General features: G+C 36.0%; 1 protein-coding gene across 2 annotated transcripts in view; it reads right to left on the reverse strand.

Moving 5' to 3' along the window:
* Positions 1-7819: 7819 nt before the first annotated feature.
* Positions 7820-19000, reverse strand: part of LOC105482427 (transmembrane protein 170B) — a 43801-nt gene continuing 32620 nt past the window's right edge. For both annotated transcript variants that reach the window (XM_011742521.3, XM_071097617.1), the window contains one exon: positions 7820-15940. In XM_011742521.3, the coding sequence (XP_011740823.1) occupies positions 15810-15940 (131 nt within the window). In that variant the 3' untranslated portion in view covers positions 7820-15809. The remainder of the gene's footprint in view (positions 15941-19000) is intronic.

Raw genomic sequence — 19000 nt, forward strand, 5'->3', positions numbered from 1 at the left:
TAGCCGGGCGAGGTGGCGGCGCCTGTAGTCCCAGCTACTCAGGAGTCTGAGGCAGGAGAATGGTGTGAACCCGGGAGGCGGAGCTTGCAGTGAGCTGAGATCCGGCCACTGCACTCCAGCCTGGGCGACAGAGCGAGACTCCGTCTCAAAAAAATAAAATAAAATAAAATAAAATAATAAAAAATAAAATAAAATAAAATAAAGAACCAGGCAGCACAGCAGGAGGTGAGCGGCGGGCCAGTGAGCATTACCTCCTGAGCTGCGCTTCACGTCAGATCAGTGGCGGCGTTAGAGTCTGGTGGGAGAACAAGCCCTGTTGTGAACTGGGTATGTGAGGGATCTAGGTTGTGTGCCCCTTGTAAGAATCTAATGCCTGATGATCTGAGATGGAAGAGTTTCATCTTGAAACCACCCCCACTCTGTCTGTGGAAAACTTGTCTTCCACAAAACCAGTCCCTCCTGCCAAAAACGTTGGGAACCGCTGCTTTAGAACACACGTAATAAATGCTATTTACATTTAGTCTGACCCATTTGTCATTGTGGCTACCAAAGTGAGAAGACTGGAAAATTTGAGAGAGAGAGAGAGAGGAGAGAGAGAGAGAGAGCGAGAGAGAGAGAGATCAGGCTTTATTTTACCAAATTTATAACTGTATTAAAAGCTAGAGTTTTTGATAGTTTTGAACAAAAGCTGTTAATAATACCAGACTGGATTAGTAACAGCCAAGATAACCATAGGATTCTTTGAGATGTGCATCATAAAACTGGAATCCTACCAAATGATTTGAGACATTTTTCAAGTTGATGTCTGATACTTTCCAGAATTAAAAATGTTGAATGGATATGTAAGAGTATGTAATGAATATGTAAGAATAAACCAATTCTTAGTTATTCGGCCTGATTGTCCTCATTTTCTCTTATGAAAAAGCCCTGCTTTCATGACAGTACCTATTTCAAGGGCTTATTTTGTTAACTTTTAGGACAGTTCTTTAAACACACACACACACACACACACACACACACACACACACACACACAAAATCTACATTATTCCTGTCTTAATTCTCCACCTACACTGCATGTGAAGAAATCCTTTGACACTTGACCACCTCTGCCCCCTTCCAGAGAAGCTAAAGACAAAGTTGCATACATTTGAGATAGAAATGCTTTAAAATAGAAAGTGACACTTGTAAAGTGATACAAGTTTCAACATCAAACAAAAATTATTTTAGGGATATTTGCCAATTTATCTTTACCTCTTGTCTCTTGCATTGTGTAGGTGACATAAGGTTGAGTTGGTCTTTATGGACATGATTGTAATATAAATTTTGGTTCAAACTTTTTATATAGTTCCCCCAATACAGTCTCTAACACCACACAGATTCCTGATGTCATGAGTCGGGGTGTTTTTACTTAATCCTGATTCTGAGGTTAATCAGCAAACTGTTCATTTTTCCCATCACAACCAACAAAACTGCTCCTGATATACTTCAGACTCCAGTCTACAGGGGTCTCAAAAACACGGCTTCCCATATCAACGATCCCAAAAGTACTGTTTTCTTTCATCCTTTTTGGACTCAAAATGTCCAGCAGGCCTTCATATTTTGCTTTGATTTGGCAACTTTTCCTGTCCAGATAATTGGTGGTGTGCATTGAACTAGTTAAGGTGAAACAAGAGTCTGAGAAGTATGCCGCTTTATTTGTGAAAGAAACAGTCTGCTTAGTTAAACTAATGTTGAAAAATCTTAATGAAGCATTGTGGCAGTTCTATTCTATGAGCATTCTATTGACCTGGGTGTGTAACTCTTATGACTGAAGAGCTCCATCACAAGTAAGATATTCCTGATAGAAGAAAATGGGACTTAACCCTTCAATAAGATCTCATGTGAATATCCGGGCCTTTGTACATCCTTTCTCTCAAAATTCATAAGCCAAAGCATTGTGACAGGAAAATGAGCTAGTCATGGGTTACCCAGGAAGTGACTAGTTTCCAAGGGGATCCCTTTGGGCCTCTAGGGATTACTGGAGTCCAGGCATTTAGGCTGTTATGGCCACCTCCACTCTGCTCTTAACATGCACATCTGTTCAAACAGCTGTCCAGGTCTCACAAGAGACCTTTGTTTAACCAAGTAAATGGCTTTCTTCATTTATTAAAAGCATTTTACCTTTCCCTCAAATAAGAACAGATTGTGAGGACAAAATGACATTACAGATGCGAAAATGGTTTGAGAGTAAAAGTTGAATTCCAACATTATTACAATGATTACCCTATCAGTAACACAGGCTTTACATATATCCTCTAGGCACTTGTGAAAAATGAAAAACAGGCCAGACACAGTGGCCCACGCCTATAATCCCAGCACTTTGGGAGGCTGAGGTGGGTAGATCACCTGAGGTCAGGTGTTTGAGACCAGCCTGGCCAACATGGTGAAACCCCACCTCTACTAAAAACACAAAAATTGGCCAGGCATGGTGGTGGGCACCTGTAATCCCAGCTACTTGGGAGGCTGAGACAAAAGAATCACTTGAACATGGGAGGCAGAGGTTGCAGTAAGCCAAGATCGCGCCATTGCATTCCAGCCTGGGCAACAAGAGCGAAATCCTGTCTAAAACAAAAACAAAAACAAAAACAGAACAGAAGTTATTTGAAAAGCTGAATTTAGATCAAGACACTGTGTGTGTATATATTCTTGCATGTGCATATATGAACACACATGTTTGTGTATGATGTTGGCCAAGACATGTAACCTGTATGCCTCCGTTTCTGGATCAGCAAAATTGGAATAATACCTCTGCCTTGTTGAATTGCAAAAAAGAGGAAAAAAACAGAAGTTAGAGTTTAGATTTGAACTTTTCATCCCTTCTCGTTCACCTTGGAAAAAAATCCCCCAAGTTAAACAAGTTTCAAATAAATCTGGACATAGACTAAGGCTCAGAACTACACGGACATGTTAAGTGTCAAATGCTTGGAGCCAAACTGGTCCTGGCCTAGGAAAGTCTGAGAATAACAGGCCTATACTGATGCTGTCCTGTTACAAGTTTCAACTTGCATTTATGAGAAAGCAAAAAGAGTTGATGTGTTTTCAGGTTTATTGAAGAAGAAATTGGCATAGAGAGATTAAGTCTAATATGAGGTCTCATGGGCACAAAGGGTCAGAACCTGGGAGAAGACCCAGGTCTCATGTCATCTCCTCTCAGGTAACATGCACAGGGCTTTCAAAAGTCACAAGTCTCAATAAATAGGAATGCTTTTACACTGTTGATGGGAATGTAAATTAGTTCCACCATTGTGGAAGACAGTGTGGTGATTTCTCAAGGATCTAGAACCAGAAATACCATTTGACCCAGCAATCCCATTACCGGATATATATCCAAAAATATATAAATCATTCTACTATAAAGACACATGCACATATGCTTACTGCAGCACTATTTATAATAGCAAAGACATGGAACCAACCCAAATGCCCATCAATGATAGACAGGATAAAGAAAATGTGGTAGACATACACCATGGAATACTATGCAGCCATAAAAAGGAATGAGATCTTGTCCTTTGCGGGGACATGATGAAGCTGGAAGCCATCATTCTCAGCATACTAACACAGGAACAGAAATCCAAACACCACATGTTCTCACTCTTAAGTGGGAGTTGAATAATGAGAACACATGGACACAGGGAGGGGAACGACACACACCAGGGCCTGCTGGTGGGAAGGGAATCTAAAGGATGGATCAATAGGTGCAGCAAACCACCATGGCACACGTATACCTATGTAACAAACATGCACGTTCTGCACATGGATCCCAGAACTTAAAGAAAAAAAAAGGAAAGTCACGAGTCTCTCAAAATTGTAGTTTCCTCAACCCTACATCTCCCACTCCTCCCCGTACCTTCTCCTATTTTCCACATCAAAGATAACACAAGCGTCTTCTTTTAACACATTTTGGAGTCGCCCACCAACACCAATTCCCACAAAAAGTAAGCCAAGTGTAGTTTTATGAAAATCTGTTTGGTCCTCCTTTTCTTTTCTTCTCTTTTCTATATATTTATTTATTTATTTATTTATTTATTTATTTATTTATTTATTTATTTATTTTTGCGACAGAGTCTTACTCTGTCGCCCAGGCTGGAGTGCAGTGGTGCCATCTCGGCTCACTGCAACCTCTGCCTCCCGAGTTCAAGCAATTCTCCCTCCTCAGCCTCCTGCGTAGCTGGGATTACAGGCGCCCGCCAACATGCCCTGCTAATTTTTTATATTTTTAATAGAGAGGGTGTCTCACCATGTTGGCCAGGCTGGTCTCGAACTCCTGACCTCAAGTGATCCGCCCGCCTTGGCCTCCCAAAGTGCTGAGGTTACAGGCGTGCGCCATCTGGTGTCTGAAGTTCAGTCCTGATTGAAGACCCTGAGTGCAGGACCATGTGTGTCTCCATGGCTGCTGCAGGCCACACTATGGAAAACAAAACTCAACGCTTTTACAACCAGAACCCTGGAGCTGAAAAGACCAACCCTCCCTCTCTGAGTTTGAACTAAATAGTCTGTCTCTGTAGCATAGTAAACAAAGCAGAGAAGCTCATTAGCAACAGGATCTGTGGTGGTTGATGACTATGTGCACAGCTGATGGGCAAGTCCCGGCCATCTTTCAGGATTAATTTATGCTGGCCGCCTTGGCTTCCTCATCTTGTACATATTTGGTTTAGAGAATGCGAGGAATTTGCTAGCTGAGCAAGTTTATTCATCCTGCTTTCTAACTAGGCTCTTTCCCACTGAGATATGTTTCTAAAATTTCCCTCAGCAGGCTTCGTTGCAAAAGCAGTGCAGGCTTCAACGGGACAGTTTAAATCTAAAACAAATCCTCCCTAAAAATGCACTGTTCTCTGTCAGGACAGAATCTGACTTAGTCTTTGAAACAGAAGTGCCTGAACTTATTACCGAAACTTCTAGTAAAGGCTGGAAGGACATCATCCCTCTATGTGCAGACAATACATTGAAAGAGGCCAGTGGGACAAAGGTTATTTGCTAAGCACTCACTACGTGCAACATGAGATGTCATTCCATTTTACTAATGTAAGAACAGACTGTTGCAGAAGTTAAATGACTCGGACAAGTTCAATTACTAAGTGGGTGGAGGAGGAATTTAAAACCAAGTCTCATGATACAAGGCCGATTGCACTATGTGTGTGTAACCCCAAGTTGACCAACTGTATAACTAAGTGTCACTAAGAAAGCGTAGACTATTAAATTAGATACTAAGATGTCAAGGCTTGCATCTGTAATCCCAGCTATTCGAGAGGATGAGGCAGGAGGATTGCTTGAGGCTAGGAGACCGCGACTTGCCTGGGTAACACAGTGTGACTCTCTAAATAATAAACAAGATACACTAGATAAAATAAATCAGATAAATCCATTATGCATTGAGTTGGAATTTAAGAAAAATACATAAATCAAAGTCTAGATTAATGACTTACAAAAATCATAAACTAAAGTGATTTTCTAATTTGCAAACAACCTTGAAACCTATCTTAATAATTCTTTGGAAAGTTAAATTGGCTAGTGATGACATGAAGCAACCTTAATTTTTCTCATATTTAATTTTCTGGTGTGCATTTCTTTGGAAAAAAATTAACATTAAATATGTCACATGGAAATGAATCCAAAAGTAACAGTTAATTTCAGTTCATAGGTAATGTCCAAAGCAAAAGCAAGGAGAAAAATAAAATAGAACCACTGCACCATCTAGTGACGGAACTCTTGCTTTACAAGAAAACCACCTGATGCAATTACATTTTGCAAATCAGTCCCCAGCACTTTCTGAGCCTGAAGAATATTCATAAAATTGTCCAAAAGAAGAATGCATAGTGACAATCAATCATAGAAAATGAAGAGCAGACAGGATAGATTCTTCTCCTAAGTTTCCATTTGGAAGCTAGAGGCAAACCCAAGTTTTACTCCTCAAGGAGTAAGTAGGTGCCATGGGTCCTGTTTACTTTCCCCTCTGCACCCAGAAGTTTTATGTACTATTTTATGAGCTAATAAGGGTTCGAAGCCAGGCATGGTGGTACACACCTGTAATCCCAGCTACTCAGCAGGCTAAGGGGAAGGACTGCTTAAGTCCAGGAGTTTGAGACCAACCTTGGCAAAATAGTGAGCAATCCACTCTCAAAAACAAAATAATAAGGGTTCAACTGCAAAACATAGATGGTGTAAGGACCTATTCAGTAAATCTGAAATGTTTCTCCACAAGCCTGACTAGGACTCATTCATAATGGTAAACACAAGGCTCAGTTTAAGACTCAGGCATCTTCCTTCTAATTACCTTTCCCTGTAGTTTTGTCCAATGTAGGTGGTGATAAATCTGAAATGTACTAGCCAAGCTTAGTGGTGCACACCTGTAGTCCCAGCTACTGGAGAGGCTGAGGAGGAAGGATCACTTGAGCTCAGGAGGTCAAGGCTGTAGTGAGCTACATCACTGCACTCCAGGCTGGGCAACAGAGTCAGACCTCATCAATCACTCATTAAATCTGAAATAAGTAAATGTGAAATTTAATGTCTTATTTGAATGCTCAGCAAATAACAAAATGCCCAAAGAAAACTGACTTATGTTTTAAAATTACAAAAATATTACTTCAAGAGCCAAAGATACTAGAACTAAAATAGAAAACTTTTTTTGGATGTCAAGATTCATATTTTGTCCAAGATGTTAATATTCATGGCCAGGGAGAAAATATATTGAATAATTTCATGATTATTATGAATTTTAAAAATTACCAAGGAAGAAGAAAATACATTTCCAGAGTAATTATGTGGAACGAGTATGTCAGTGTATGTGAAAAAATGTTTACTTCCATTATGCTCGCTCAATGTTTAAAGTGAAGCTAGTTTTCATTCCAGCAAGATTTGAAACATGTATAGTGACTGGCTCTGTCAGCTCCAATCTCTTCACAGGCAAGAAAGTAGTTGAAAGTAGTTGGGTACTTAGCACTTCCCTGAGAAATCCCAAACATTCAAAATATGCATAAATTTGACAATTCAAATCCTGAGTTCATAATTTTTCAAAACCACATCATTTCATCTGGTTTTTGACAATAATGAGATATTACCTCATTACAGGTAAGAGCTCCCAAAATACTCTGTAGACACCAAAACAACATAGTTGCGGGGAAGCAAGGTAATAGCAAGAAAACCCTAGCCCGGCAATTATTAGCTCTGTGACCTTGAGAAGATTCCTACCTTCTCTTAACTTCAAATGCTTCATCTATAAAACGGTGATAAAACACATCACTTGAAGGATTACCTTAAGTGTTAAAGAATATATATGAAGTGTCTAACAGATAAGAAGCACTCAACAAATGGTAGCTCCTTATTAATAAAACTGATAGCATGCTTCTTTAAACAGTGACTCAGAAGTAGATGTTATGTAGCCCAGGATTGGTCCTACGCAAGTGTATTAACTAGACTTTATGCCTCTCACCTTTATTTATTTGTTTATTTTCTGAGACAGTCTCACTCTGTTGCCCACGCTGGAGTGCAGTGGCACGTTTTTGTCTCACTGAAACCTCCGCCTCTTGTGATTTCCCAGCCTCAACCTCCCAAGTAGCTGGGACTACAGGCACACACCACTGCGTCCGGCTAATTTTTTTTGTATTTTTAGTAGAGACGGGGTTTCACCATGTTGGCCAGGCTGGTCGCCTCTCACCTTTTAAGGACTACCTCCTAAATCTGTAGGTAAAACTGGGCCAGAAAAATTGACAAAAAGGCAAGACATTTGAGTCCATAGTGAATGAATTGAAAAGATGTATCACCAAGAGTCGAACACCCCATAAAGCTTTCAAAGACAGGTTTATTTATATATAAGTGCATGAAACTGAATACAGAAACTTTATTAAAATACTGTATATTACAAATTTTTAATCCAATAAATTCTGTGTAATGACATTTAAGTGCTGGATTCACTTTTAACAGTTGTTTTGTGTGTATCAGTAAAGAGTTCACCCTGTATATTACAAAGAGGAGAGCCACATGAGGACCTCAGAAATGGTCCTGTGATTAGACACTGAATGATAGTAACTGTGCATCTTTTCCTTAAAGAAATGAATTGAAACCTAGATCTTATCTTTGTAGACCTACTTTCTATAGTTAAAAATAACTTGCGTATGTTTATTGCTGCCCTTTGAAGAAAATGAGAATGGTGAAAAATAATTTAAAATAAAGATCAACATCTCTAGGCTAAACTGATGCTTACTGCAATTAAAATACTTAAAATTCACTGCAAAATTTGTGTTCTCCAGGAAATTATGCTATATACATAATGAGATTTGTACATGAATTGGGAAATAAAAAATTGCTTATATAAAATTAAAAATCAATAATATACAATATTTACAGCTTGTTAGGTATTATATATAAACATAGTTTTTAAAATAATCCTTCAAAATTAAACTGTTTTATGTAAACATGCAGTACACATACTCATACAGTGTAGTTTATAGTCTTAACTGAAGGGGAAATTGTGTTCACATAACACAGGGTACTTCATCAAATATGCCTTTGTTTTTGTATATTACCCCTCCAACATTTATTCTCCTGTCTTTAAGCTTCACAGTACATTTAGTATTTCTATAGTAAAAATAAATCCCTGATGGTAAACATATTTCTAAAGGTTAAAGTGTGTGCCCTGTACTACAGTATAAAACTAACACTGTTCACTAGAATCTCTAGTTTACAACAAAACTAAATTTTAAAGTCTCACACTTAATTTCTTAACTACATTTTTTTTTCCCATTTCATACTTGGAAAAAGAAAAAATAGAGAAAAATACCACATCATGAAAATATAGTGAAAGTAGCTGTCATCTGTCACAGTCAATGACTAAGTAAATGATTTACATTGAACCATATGAAGTTAGTAGCTACTATTTGTTAGGCTTTCTAAACTTTGAATTCCCAGTCACGGGTGATGTGTACCTAGCCAGCTCACTGGTGCCAATCCTGAATCTTGCTAAATCCACTTTGCACAAGTATCTTAACTTTCAAGGCACTAAGGCTTCATTTAGCTTTTAAAATCTGCCTGTGATTTACTAAATGACTCATCAGTGGTCTGAGAGTTAACACAATTTGAAAGTGAGACTTTTAATACCTGTCAGGTAAACTACATTTTTGCTATTTAAATAGACATTTTAGCTAGTTAACTTTCAAGATCAAGTTGATTCCCTCATCTCAGAATAACTAGAGTCAGGGACTAATATTTACGGTAGAATCCTACGAATTTTGGAGGGCTAAAACAAAAAATATTGTTAATTTCCTATTTGTTCATCTAAATGCGTGGAGCTTAAGTCTGAATGTGTATATTGGTGAGAGGGCCAAATCTTTTTAAAAAAATTCTTCCATTGTAAATGCATCCAATATCACAAACATTAAGAAGGTGTTAACAGTTAGACTATCAACTCATCTGCTATTAAATCATTTTTATGATGATTTACTCAACAAGTGCCACTATGTTGCTTTCTGTGGAGAAAACTTTAAAATGTTCCATTCCAAAACTACTTAACAATGATGTGTCAATACTTTAAAAACAAGAGAAGCTTCATCATCAGTAGTCCTCTCGAGTTAACACTCATTTAAACAGGGCTCTAAAAAAAGTGATTTCTGCTTAATTCAGCAAGACAGAATAAAATTTTTAAAGTGATTTTTAGTAACTACCGATTTATATTTAAGAGAAAAAGTGTTACAGTTACGGGACTCAGATGATTGATGATGCACCGCAATGCTTCTTTCTGTGTATTTGTGTCAAACTGCTTTTCGGTTTCAGTTATCCACCTAAATCCATTCCCAAAAAGGGTAGAGTCACGTTACTACCAAGAGTAGATATATGTGGGTGCAGTACATAATCTTAAAAACATATGTATGAGGTTCATGCTCTGCTGACTTGCCTAAGTATTTACTTTTCAGTAAGATTAGAGCTGCACAACCGTAGGTGTTAATATTCTTTCCTAAATCAGCTCCTTGGATTCTATCAAAAAACTGTACATATGTTTAAACTATAACATATGACATCTGTATGGAAAGAGGAGGAAGATTTTTAGGAAACTGCTAAATTTGTTCTCAAAATCAGGGAAGAGTTATTATGTAAGTTCAATATATGTGCCATAAATGTAAAGAATGTGAAAACAACTTCTCTAAACTCAGGGGAAGAGATGATTATAGTTCATAGCTCACTCAGAAATGCGAGTGTTTCCACTAATTTAAAAGTATTATCTGATATATCTCCACATTTACTGAAAATGCTTCAGATATTAAGCATTATTTACCCCAAATTCACGGATACATTTTTAGATAACTAATTCAGCAACCTCCTTAACACTGTACTGCCTACACAGAACAGAGCTCCTTAAGTAAGAAGAACAAACCTATCACCACACACACACAAAATGTAATACAATTTCAAAATGCACGGTGGTCAGTGAAGCCTCACATATAAACACAGCATGTGTAAACATGCAGTATACATACTCATCCAGTATAGTTTCTAGTCCTAACAAAAGCGTGGAAATTGTGTTTCACAGGATGTAGGGTGCTTCGTCAAATATGTTTTTGTTTCTGTGCGTTATGTCTCTAAATGCTATAATTTTTAATCAAATAATATCCATTTTATCCTGAAGAGTCTTCTTCCAAGATGTTATAACAAGGACGGGAAGTTAAGAAAGATTATAAAACCATTTGATTATTGGTCCATTTTAACAATTAAGAGTTTCACCCCTGATTATTAAAAGAGATAGTAATTTACCCAGTTACCCAAAAAGTGTTACCAAATCTCTCTGCAATGGAAATCTGCTAGAATTTCTTCAGTAATTTTCCTCGTCCTTCACATCTTAAAAACAAATAATGACTGCAGAGATTCTGATTGAGACTGAGAGAAAAATCTGTAGTGTCAAGAGTGAAGTGGTTTGAGAATATTTCAGAAATTGCTCCAGGCATTTTGTTACTCCTTGAATTATATAATGAACATAAATTTAATATAATTGTACTTAAAGTTAAAAAAAAAAAAAAAGGGGCTGGGTGCGGTGGCTCACGCCTGTAATCCCAGCACTTTGGGAAGCCGAGGTGGGCGGATTCCTTGAGGTCGGGAGTTTGAGACCAGCCTGACTAACATAGAGAAACCCTGTCTCTATTAAAAATACAAAATTAGTCAGGCATGGTGGTGCGTGCCTGTAGTCCCAGCTACTTGGGAGGCTGAGGCAGGAGAATGGCGTGAACCCTAGAGGCGGAGCTTGCAATGAGCCGAGATCGCGCCACTGCACTCCAGCCTGGGCGACAGCGCGAGACTCCATCTCAAAAAAAAAAAAAAAAAAAGAAACAAAAAAACAGCTAGGGCTTAAGCACCCTTGGCCAGTGGAAGAAAGGACTTGGTAGACACTGAATATCATTATATTTTTCTACAGAATTAGAACTACACTGTAGAGCCAAAGGCCCAGGGCCAGCAGAAGAAAAAGACATATAGAAGACAGAAGGGTTATATATCGCTCTTACTTTTCAAGAAGAATAATTAGCTAATAGCAGAAAGTCAATGAATCAACATGGCTGAATGAATCCAAGGGAAGTGAGTGGGATTAGGTAAAGGAGTCAAGGCTGGCTACCTCTCTACCTTTGTCCTATTTTAAGCAGTGGTCAACAGAACTCCTAATTTAATCCTCCTTGCACTGGCCATTTCTGCCACCACCAATTCACAAAAGGTTCTTAAAGATCTGCTGATTTTAAAAAGAAAAGGTGAAAAGGAGATGAAGCAAGATTATAAGAGAACGTTTTTAGTTTCTTTCCTAAAGTATATGTAGGGAAAATAGAGAAATGAAAGAAAATTGATGAATTTTACAAAACAACATATTCAATTGGTAATGCAATTGCAAAATATAATTTTAAAAAAATTCTAGAGACTATCAATTGATCATTTACTGTCAAATACATACTGCTTTGCCATTCATAAACAATCTCACATAACCCTCACAATAACTACATGAGGTATTAGTCACATTTTATAGAGTATGAACTGAGGCTCAGAGAGGTTAAGTGATTCACTCAAGGTCAAAAAGTTGACAAGTGACGGAGTCTTAATTCAATCTGTGTTGCTGGCTTGGAGTCTAGTATTCTCTTCACTATGTCACAGCCATGATATCTCAGTTATGGAAATTCTGTTTAGTGGATGAACCAGGAAAATGAGAATTTGGAGAGACAAAACCGGCTAACTCTCAACTAAAATCAGGAAGCAAAATGTTGTCCCACACTTTTTAGGATTTAAAATCATCTTGCTAGCTCTTGGTGGACTCAAGGTAAAGAATTCCACCTTGGTAATTCTTGTACTCCTTACTAGAGAAAACACTTGGTAGAGCACTTTACATAGTGGATCCACAAAAAGTGTTTACAAAAGAGAATTATTTGGTGTATGAGTGGCAGCCTAGGTACATCAATGTGGCAGCTGCACTTTCTTCATTAGAAGTTCTTTAAAGACCTTTTCCACAACATTCTGTGATTTCAAATTATCCAGTTCCTTATATCACAAATACAAGATATAGAGGCCAACTCATTTCTTTATTTCTCTCATTTAAAGTACAAACAAAACCCAACCCTTATACTTTTTCGAGCAGTGAAATGTATGCTGCAAATACTAAGAAAGTATATTGGGTAACAAACTGTAACACTGTCTGGTAAACATTAAGATCTAAAGAATAATTCAGCTACAGGCCCTGAAGAGAGCCATCATTTAGGACTTTGTTTATCCTAAGCAAGGTAGGGTATTACCTTGGAACTGTCTCATGGGGAAGACTACTAGTTCTCCTTCTTTTAAAGTTTTAAGCATTATTTGTAGTTTATTTGGGGCCTCCTGACTAGCTGTCAACTATGGGCATTTTTAATCAGTATGTTAAACAATAATTAGTTTGGACATGTAGGAGTTCTTTCTTTGGGGAGAAACAATATTTTCTGTAAACAATATTTTATTAAACACTTTTAAAATAAAGGAGTGTCCACTATAGAGGATCCTCCCTCCCTTCCTGCATTTGTCACGAAGAAAATGTACTGCTAAATCATATATAAATTTTAACAAAGTATATAACCCAAATACATCAATAAGGGCTTTTGTCATGTCCCAAACAAGGGTCTCCAGCTCTATTAAATGAAGAAAATTTTCCCAAAATTCAAAATTCTCAAACATCCTCAAACCTATTTAAAAGATCATTACACTGAACAAATTTTCCACTAGAACATGAAAGTGTTCATTGAAAAAAAGCTTTCCAAGTAGACTGTATTCATATATAGCAGCTCTCTATATATGTATATAATGATATATATGTGTGTGTATATATATCATTAAACATTTCTTGTGTCTATAGGAAAGCTACTAACTTTTAAAAAATCTCAGCATATAAATAGCTATTAAGACAATTCATAAACTCACACTATTCAACTGCATCTCAAAACATCAAAAGAGTGACAGTTGCACAAAATCTCCATGGAAATAACTGAAAACAGCAAAGGAAACAAAAATAACCCCTAAAATTGAAAGTATATACATACACACACAATTCATAATGTAAAGCAACTTGATAATGAGATAACTGCAGGACACTCTACAAACCATTAACCATTCAATTATACTTTCATTCTAGAGTAAAAACAAGAGTTTAAATCTCTTTGGTCCACACATTAGTACATTTAATGTATCCAAGTTATTTTCTCATTAATTTTGGATTATGAATCGTGCTCCATATTACTTTACCATGATAACTTTCTTAAATCATAAAATAACCATATGTTAAAGTAAGTATTCCTTCTGTAGATCTGAAACAATTTCCACATGCTATTGGTAATTCCTCTAGAAGAATATGAATGCTTTAAATTATTCACAGAATAGCCAAAGTAAAGGAAGAACACAATTCAAGTCTGGCAGAAAAGAAAAAATCAGATCGACTTGGAAAAGTTATGCCTATATTTAATTTGTAAAAACAACAGGAATATAAAGAACACATGAAAACAATTTCAGGCTTGTACATAATAAAAATAATCAATTTTAAGATTTACTTCAAAGATCCATGCATAGTTGCTTATTATTTTTTTTAAACGAATTTCCAAGCCAGTGTTAGTAAATCCCCTAAATTGGCTTCCATACTGGGAAAAGTACTGCCTCTCCAACTTCTCATTGATAAGTTGTGGATATATTCTGCGTCTGGCTAGAGAAAAAGTGGTACGGGTAACAAAGTTCTTAAATTTGAATGGAATATAACCAAGGCCTACCTTTACAGCAAATTGGATTAAACAGCAAGGCTACCAGGTTATTTTTTGATTATCCTTAACTTTAACATTCTCTGCAATGTCTCCTTTGAGTTAGCACATTATAACTGTATCTGGTGCCAAAAAAAATCTCATTAGGAGACCAGTTCAACCCTACTTCCTATACTGTTACAATTACGTATTGCCAGAACCTCTTAAAATGTTTTATATAAAGGGCATTTCCACTTTTAACATATACCCTCACAGATTCTTCTAGTAAACTTAAATCATAACTTCCTATCATAAATCAAGAACTGAATAACTGAAATGAATTACTCAAATACACGTTCAGTACTGTATTGATATGCTGAGACTAACTGCCAAATTTTAAAATTACCTACTATATTTCCCAGTTTTCACTTAGCAAAATTATGATGTTGCCACATGTCCAAAGTAAAAGTTTATTACTCTTCCTGTATAACTTACTTGTTACTTATATCTACAAATGAGGTCTTTATTTCCAGAGCCTAATTTAGGCCACTCTCTAAAAACAGTTAATACTCCAGAATGAAAGACTGTTTATGTTTTGTCAAAAATCAAGATATATGCAACACGTAATATAATCCCACTGAGATACTAGTTATAAAGATGTTTTGTCCGTGAGATACAAGGCAAAAACTTTCTTTAGAAGGGTCAAAGAATGCAACATGCATTTCAGACTTTTTTCTTACAAAATTTTTAAGAAAATTTTCAAATTACATTTTTATGACACACAAACTACAATCAATGTGTATGACCCTTCAAGTTTCTGAATTTGTATAAACAGAATATGTATGCGTGAGGGAAGCTATTAAAAGGGTGTTAAGTTAGTGAAAAGTATGCACCCTATAGAGCTACTCTGAGTTCTTAAAACGGTTGAGCTAGTCTTCAGTTAAGAAGACTTATCTTCCACATCAATTAAATAACAATAATACCTAAACATATTGAAGCCCTAAATCCCAGAAACGCGCAACATTAAAAACCAAATAATTTCTCTCATATTAAAGAATTCAGTATTTAGCACTCATACGGGATTTAGTGTTACGGAACAAAAATCTTAGTACATTACCTGAATTCATGTCAAATATGTTCACAGCACTCAGATACATCTACGCTTGCAAATTGTCACATGATCAATGTTAACAAAAAGAAAAGAGTTTGGCACATATATCAATACCTCGAAACGTCCCTGTAACTTAACACAACACTGTTAGGAACGATGATTTCAACACCAATGTTAACCTGATAGGCAGCTAAACAAGGTGCTTTTTCTTGTAACTTTACATAGTGTCTTAATGCACCTTGCCTGAGACAGAGGCACATAAGGTGCAGTGCGGTAGTGCAATCACTTGAACACCAGAGGGCAATCTTTCCACACAGCTCAAGGTCTTCCTTATGCTTTGACCTGCTCAGTCCACATTCTTGCACAATTTCACTTCCACTTGTTAACAACGCCGTTTTCAGGGAATCTATACATCTGTTTCCTTATGTGAAGTAAGACATTCCCACAGAAACCTCAAAGTGTAGCGAGGATCCTTGAAAAGGAGATGATTAATGTCAGTACAGTCTGTCCAACGCCCCATACCAGCGCTTCCAAAGGGGCCATGTTCTTCCCAGCTACTCTGTAAATGCCCGCTACTGCTGCACCTAAAGAGAAACGGGAGAAAAATGAAGGGACAGTCACTCGTTTTATAACACACTGCATGCTGCACCTTAAGAGCTCTTTTCATTTCATCAAAACTTAAGTCATCGTATTTTTTCATTTTATCCACTTTCTATGAGAAACTTTCCCTGTGACTGGTGAAAGTTACACCTTACCATAATACACTTAGCCACTTATTTGAAAAACAGACTTTTCTATTGAACCAAAAGATATGTATTTATGGTATATGCTCCATACTTGATAATAAATACATTCATAAAAATAATTCATTATTGCAACCTCTCACCTGGGCATTCAATTAGCTATACCTCTGTAGCATTTTTGTAAACATACAACATAACATACTGATACTTACAAATGATAATGCAGAAAAATAACATAATTTAATGTAATTTCTAAATTAATATTTTAATATTAAAGGTATCTTTTTTGAATAATATGAATTCTTAAATGTCATATAAAATATAATACCTGACTAATCCATCTCACAATTCTCACAATCTACCATATAAAATAGTTCATTGCTTTTTAAATAAACCATCCAACTCTAAGTTATCTGGAGACTAGTATCTTGATGTCTAATAAGAATAGAAAATGAACTTGACATCTATTCTAGTGAGGTTCCTTAGGTAACGTACACTTCCAAGAACGGGAGAATCTCAGCATATGAGGAACCTCAGTGCCCATCTGATTCAACATCTGATCTTCACAGACCATCCACAATGATGTGGTATCTAAGTGGCTAACTTTAAAAGCACATTTAGGAACCAAAAAGGAGGAACCATTTAAATTATAATACGCCATCTCACAGATGCAGATGGCCTGAAAACTATTTTTCTAGCAAAACTGTCTATATATCCTAAAATGGTTAGATAAAAGAACATAAGAAAAAGAAAAGAAGTTATCTGAAGATACTGAATTGACAATTACAATTAAGACTGAAACCTAGTCATGAAAATTCGAATATAATTTTTACTTGTCAACTTAGAAAAAAATTAGCTAAAGATTAATTCTTTGTACTTCACCCAAAATCTTCCAAATAAAAGTTATTGTATTGCTTTGTAAGAGATGTAAACAGGAAAAAAAAAATTATTAACCTAAGTCAAGGACTTTCATATACATGTTTTAAAATAAAAGGAAATTAAAATAGTGTACTTACCATATACTATGTATTTTGCTAGGAACTTTAAAAATATTTTCATATTTAAATGTCATACCACCCCCTCAGTATTATAATCTAATTTAAAGATGAAAGAAACAGAGGTTCAGAGAGGTTCAGTTACTAGCCCCAGGAAATACAGCAAGTACAAGAGCTGGGATTTTTCAATCCAGGTTAGTATGGCCATAAATCCCAAAATCATTCTATCACTTCATATTTATACTAAGTGAAAATGAGAACAAAGAATTCAGAAAATGATAAAGTAGCTAATAAGCATCTCAAAACTCCTAGTAGCACCAACATTTACTTAATCAAACAATAAAATCACTTGTATAATTGGTCACATATCCAAATTGTAGAACTGGATGACATTCTTTAAAAATATTAAGTATCCTACAACTTTGTTATCAGAAATTATGTTAAAATAAATTAGAGTAATACTCTTTCTCTTTGGATGCATCCTAGATTTATGTGACTATCTTCCATTTTAAAAACCACAATTTGGCCTCCATCCCTCTGATACTGTTTTCAATCATGATACACAAGAAGGGGAAAATCAAAGCAATTACTAGCTCAGGCTGCCAGGAAATGGAAAACAAATGTATCAATTCAAACGTTACATGCTTACATAAGGTGAGGAGCATGGGTTCTGGAGCTAGACTCCTGGATTAAAATCCAAGCTCCACTACTTAGCAACTGTGTTACACTGGGCAATCACTTAGCCTCCCATGCCTTGCTTCCTCAACTGTAAAATGGGTGGGCATGAAGATTAAGAGATGACACTTGTCAAGTGCTTAAAATAGTGGATGATCCTAGTATGTACTCAACAAATTTTGGCTAGTAGTTGTCATAGTAGTAAAGGATAAAGATAATTCCAATCAGTGATTCAGCATTCAATAAATGGTGTTGGAACCACTGGTAGCCATTTCAGAAAAATAAATTTAGGTCCCTGCTTCACACCATTCCCGAAATAAATTTCAGATGGATTAAATAACTAAATGTTAAAAACAAAAGTACATATCTAAACTTTAAAATGTAAGATAATTATATTTATGATCCTAGGAAAAGAGATCTTCTTAAGACCACAAAAAAATAGTAAAACCCATACAGGTTTCACATCAAGGAACAGACTGGAAAGTATTTGCTATATGCAAAACAAACTGATGATTAGTATTTAGAAGATAAACACACACATACACATGCATAAACACATAATCAATACAGCACTTTTGTAACCAAACAAAAACAAATGTCCACCATCAGTTGGAGATAAACTATATGAAGTCCACACCATGAACCCATCCAATTTCAAAAGGAAAATATAGATCTGTATGAACTGAAATAAAAATAACTTAGACATATCATCTACGTAACAAAGAAAATAAAACATAAAACAATACGTATTCTCTACTAGTACATACATACATATGTATGTGTGTATGTATGCATGTATGTATGTAAATATGTATGAGTGAATGTAATGCATCAACAAATATCTGGTGGATATATACCAAACTGAAAATAGGGCTTGCTTGTGAGAAAAGCACTAGTTTGAGAGTGTTGGTCAAAAGGGACTTTGCTTTATCTACAATGTTTTCAGTTTTATATAATGAATATAATCATATATTACTCACGTAATAAAATTTTTTAAATCTAACTTAACTTCTATACCTAACTTGCCTAAAATGTCCCTAAAATTCCAAGAAACTTTCATCTTAAATGTCAGGATATGAAAGATATTTCATTTTAAATGCCAGGATATCTTTCAATCCTATTTTTCAAACAAAAATATTGGTATATAATGAAAAAGTTAAATAAATTCTTGATTTAAAAAAGTAGGGCACAAATATATCATGGAATATAATAAGAAATAACTATATTACTT

This window comes from Macaca nemestrina, chromosome 5 (assembly GCF_043159975.1).
Source record: "Macaca nemestrina isolate mMacNem1 chromosome 5, mMacNem.hap1, whole genome shotgun sequence".
Lineage (NCBI taxonomy): Eukaryota > Metazoa > Chordata > Mammalia > Primates > Cercopithecidae > Macaca > Macaca nemestrina.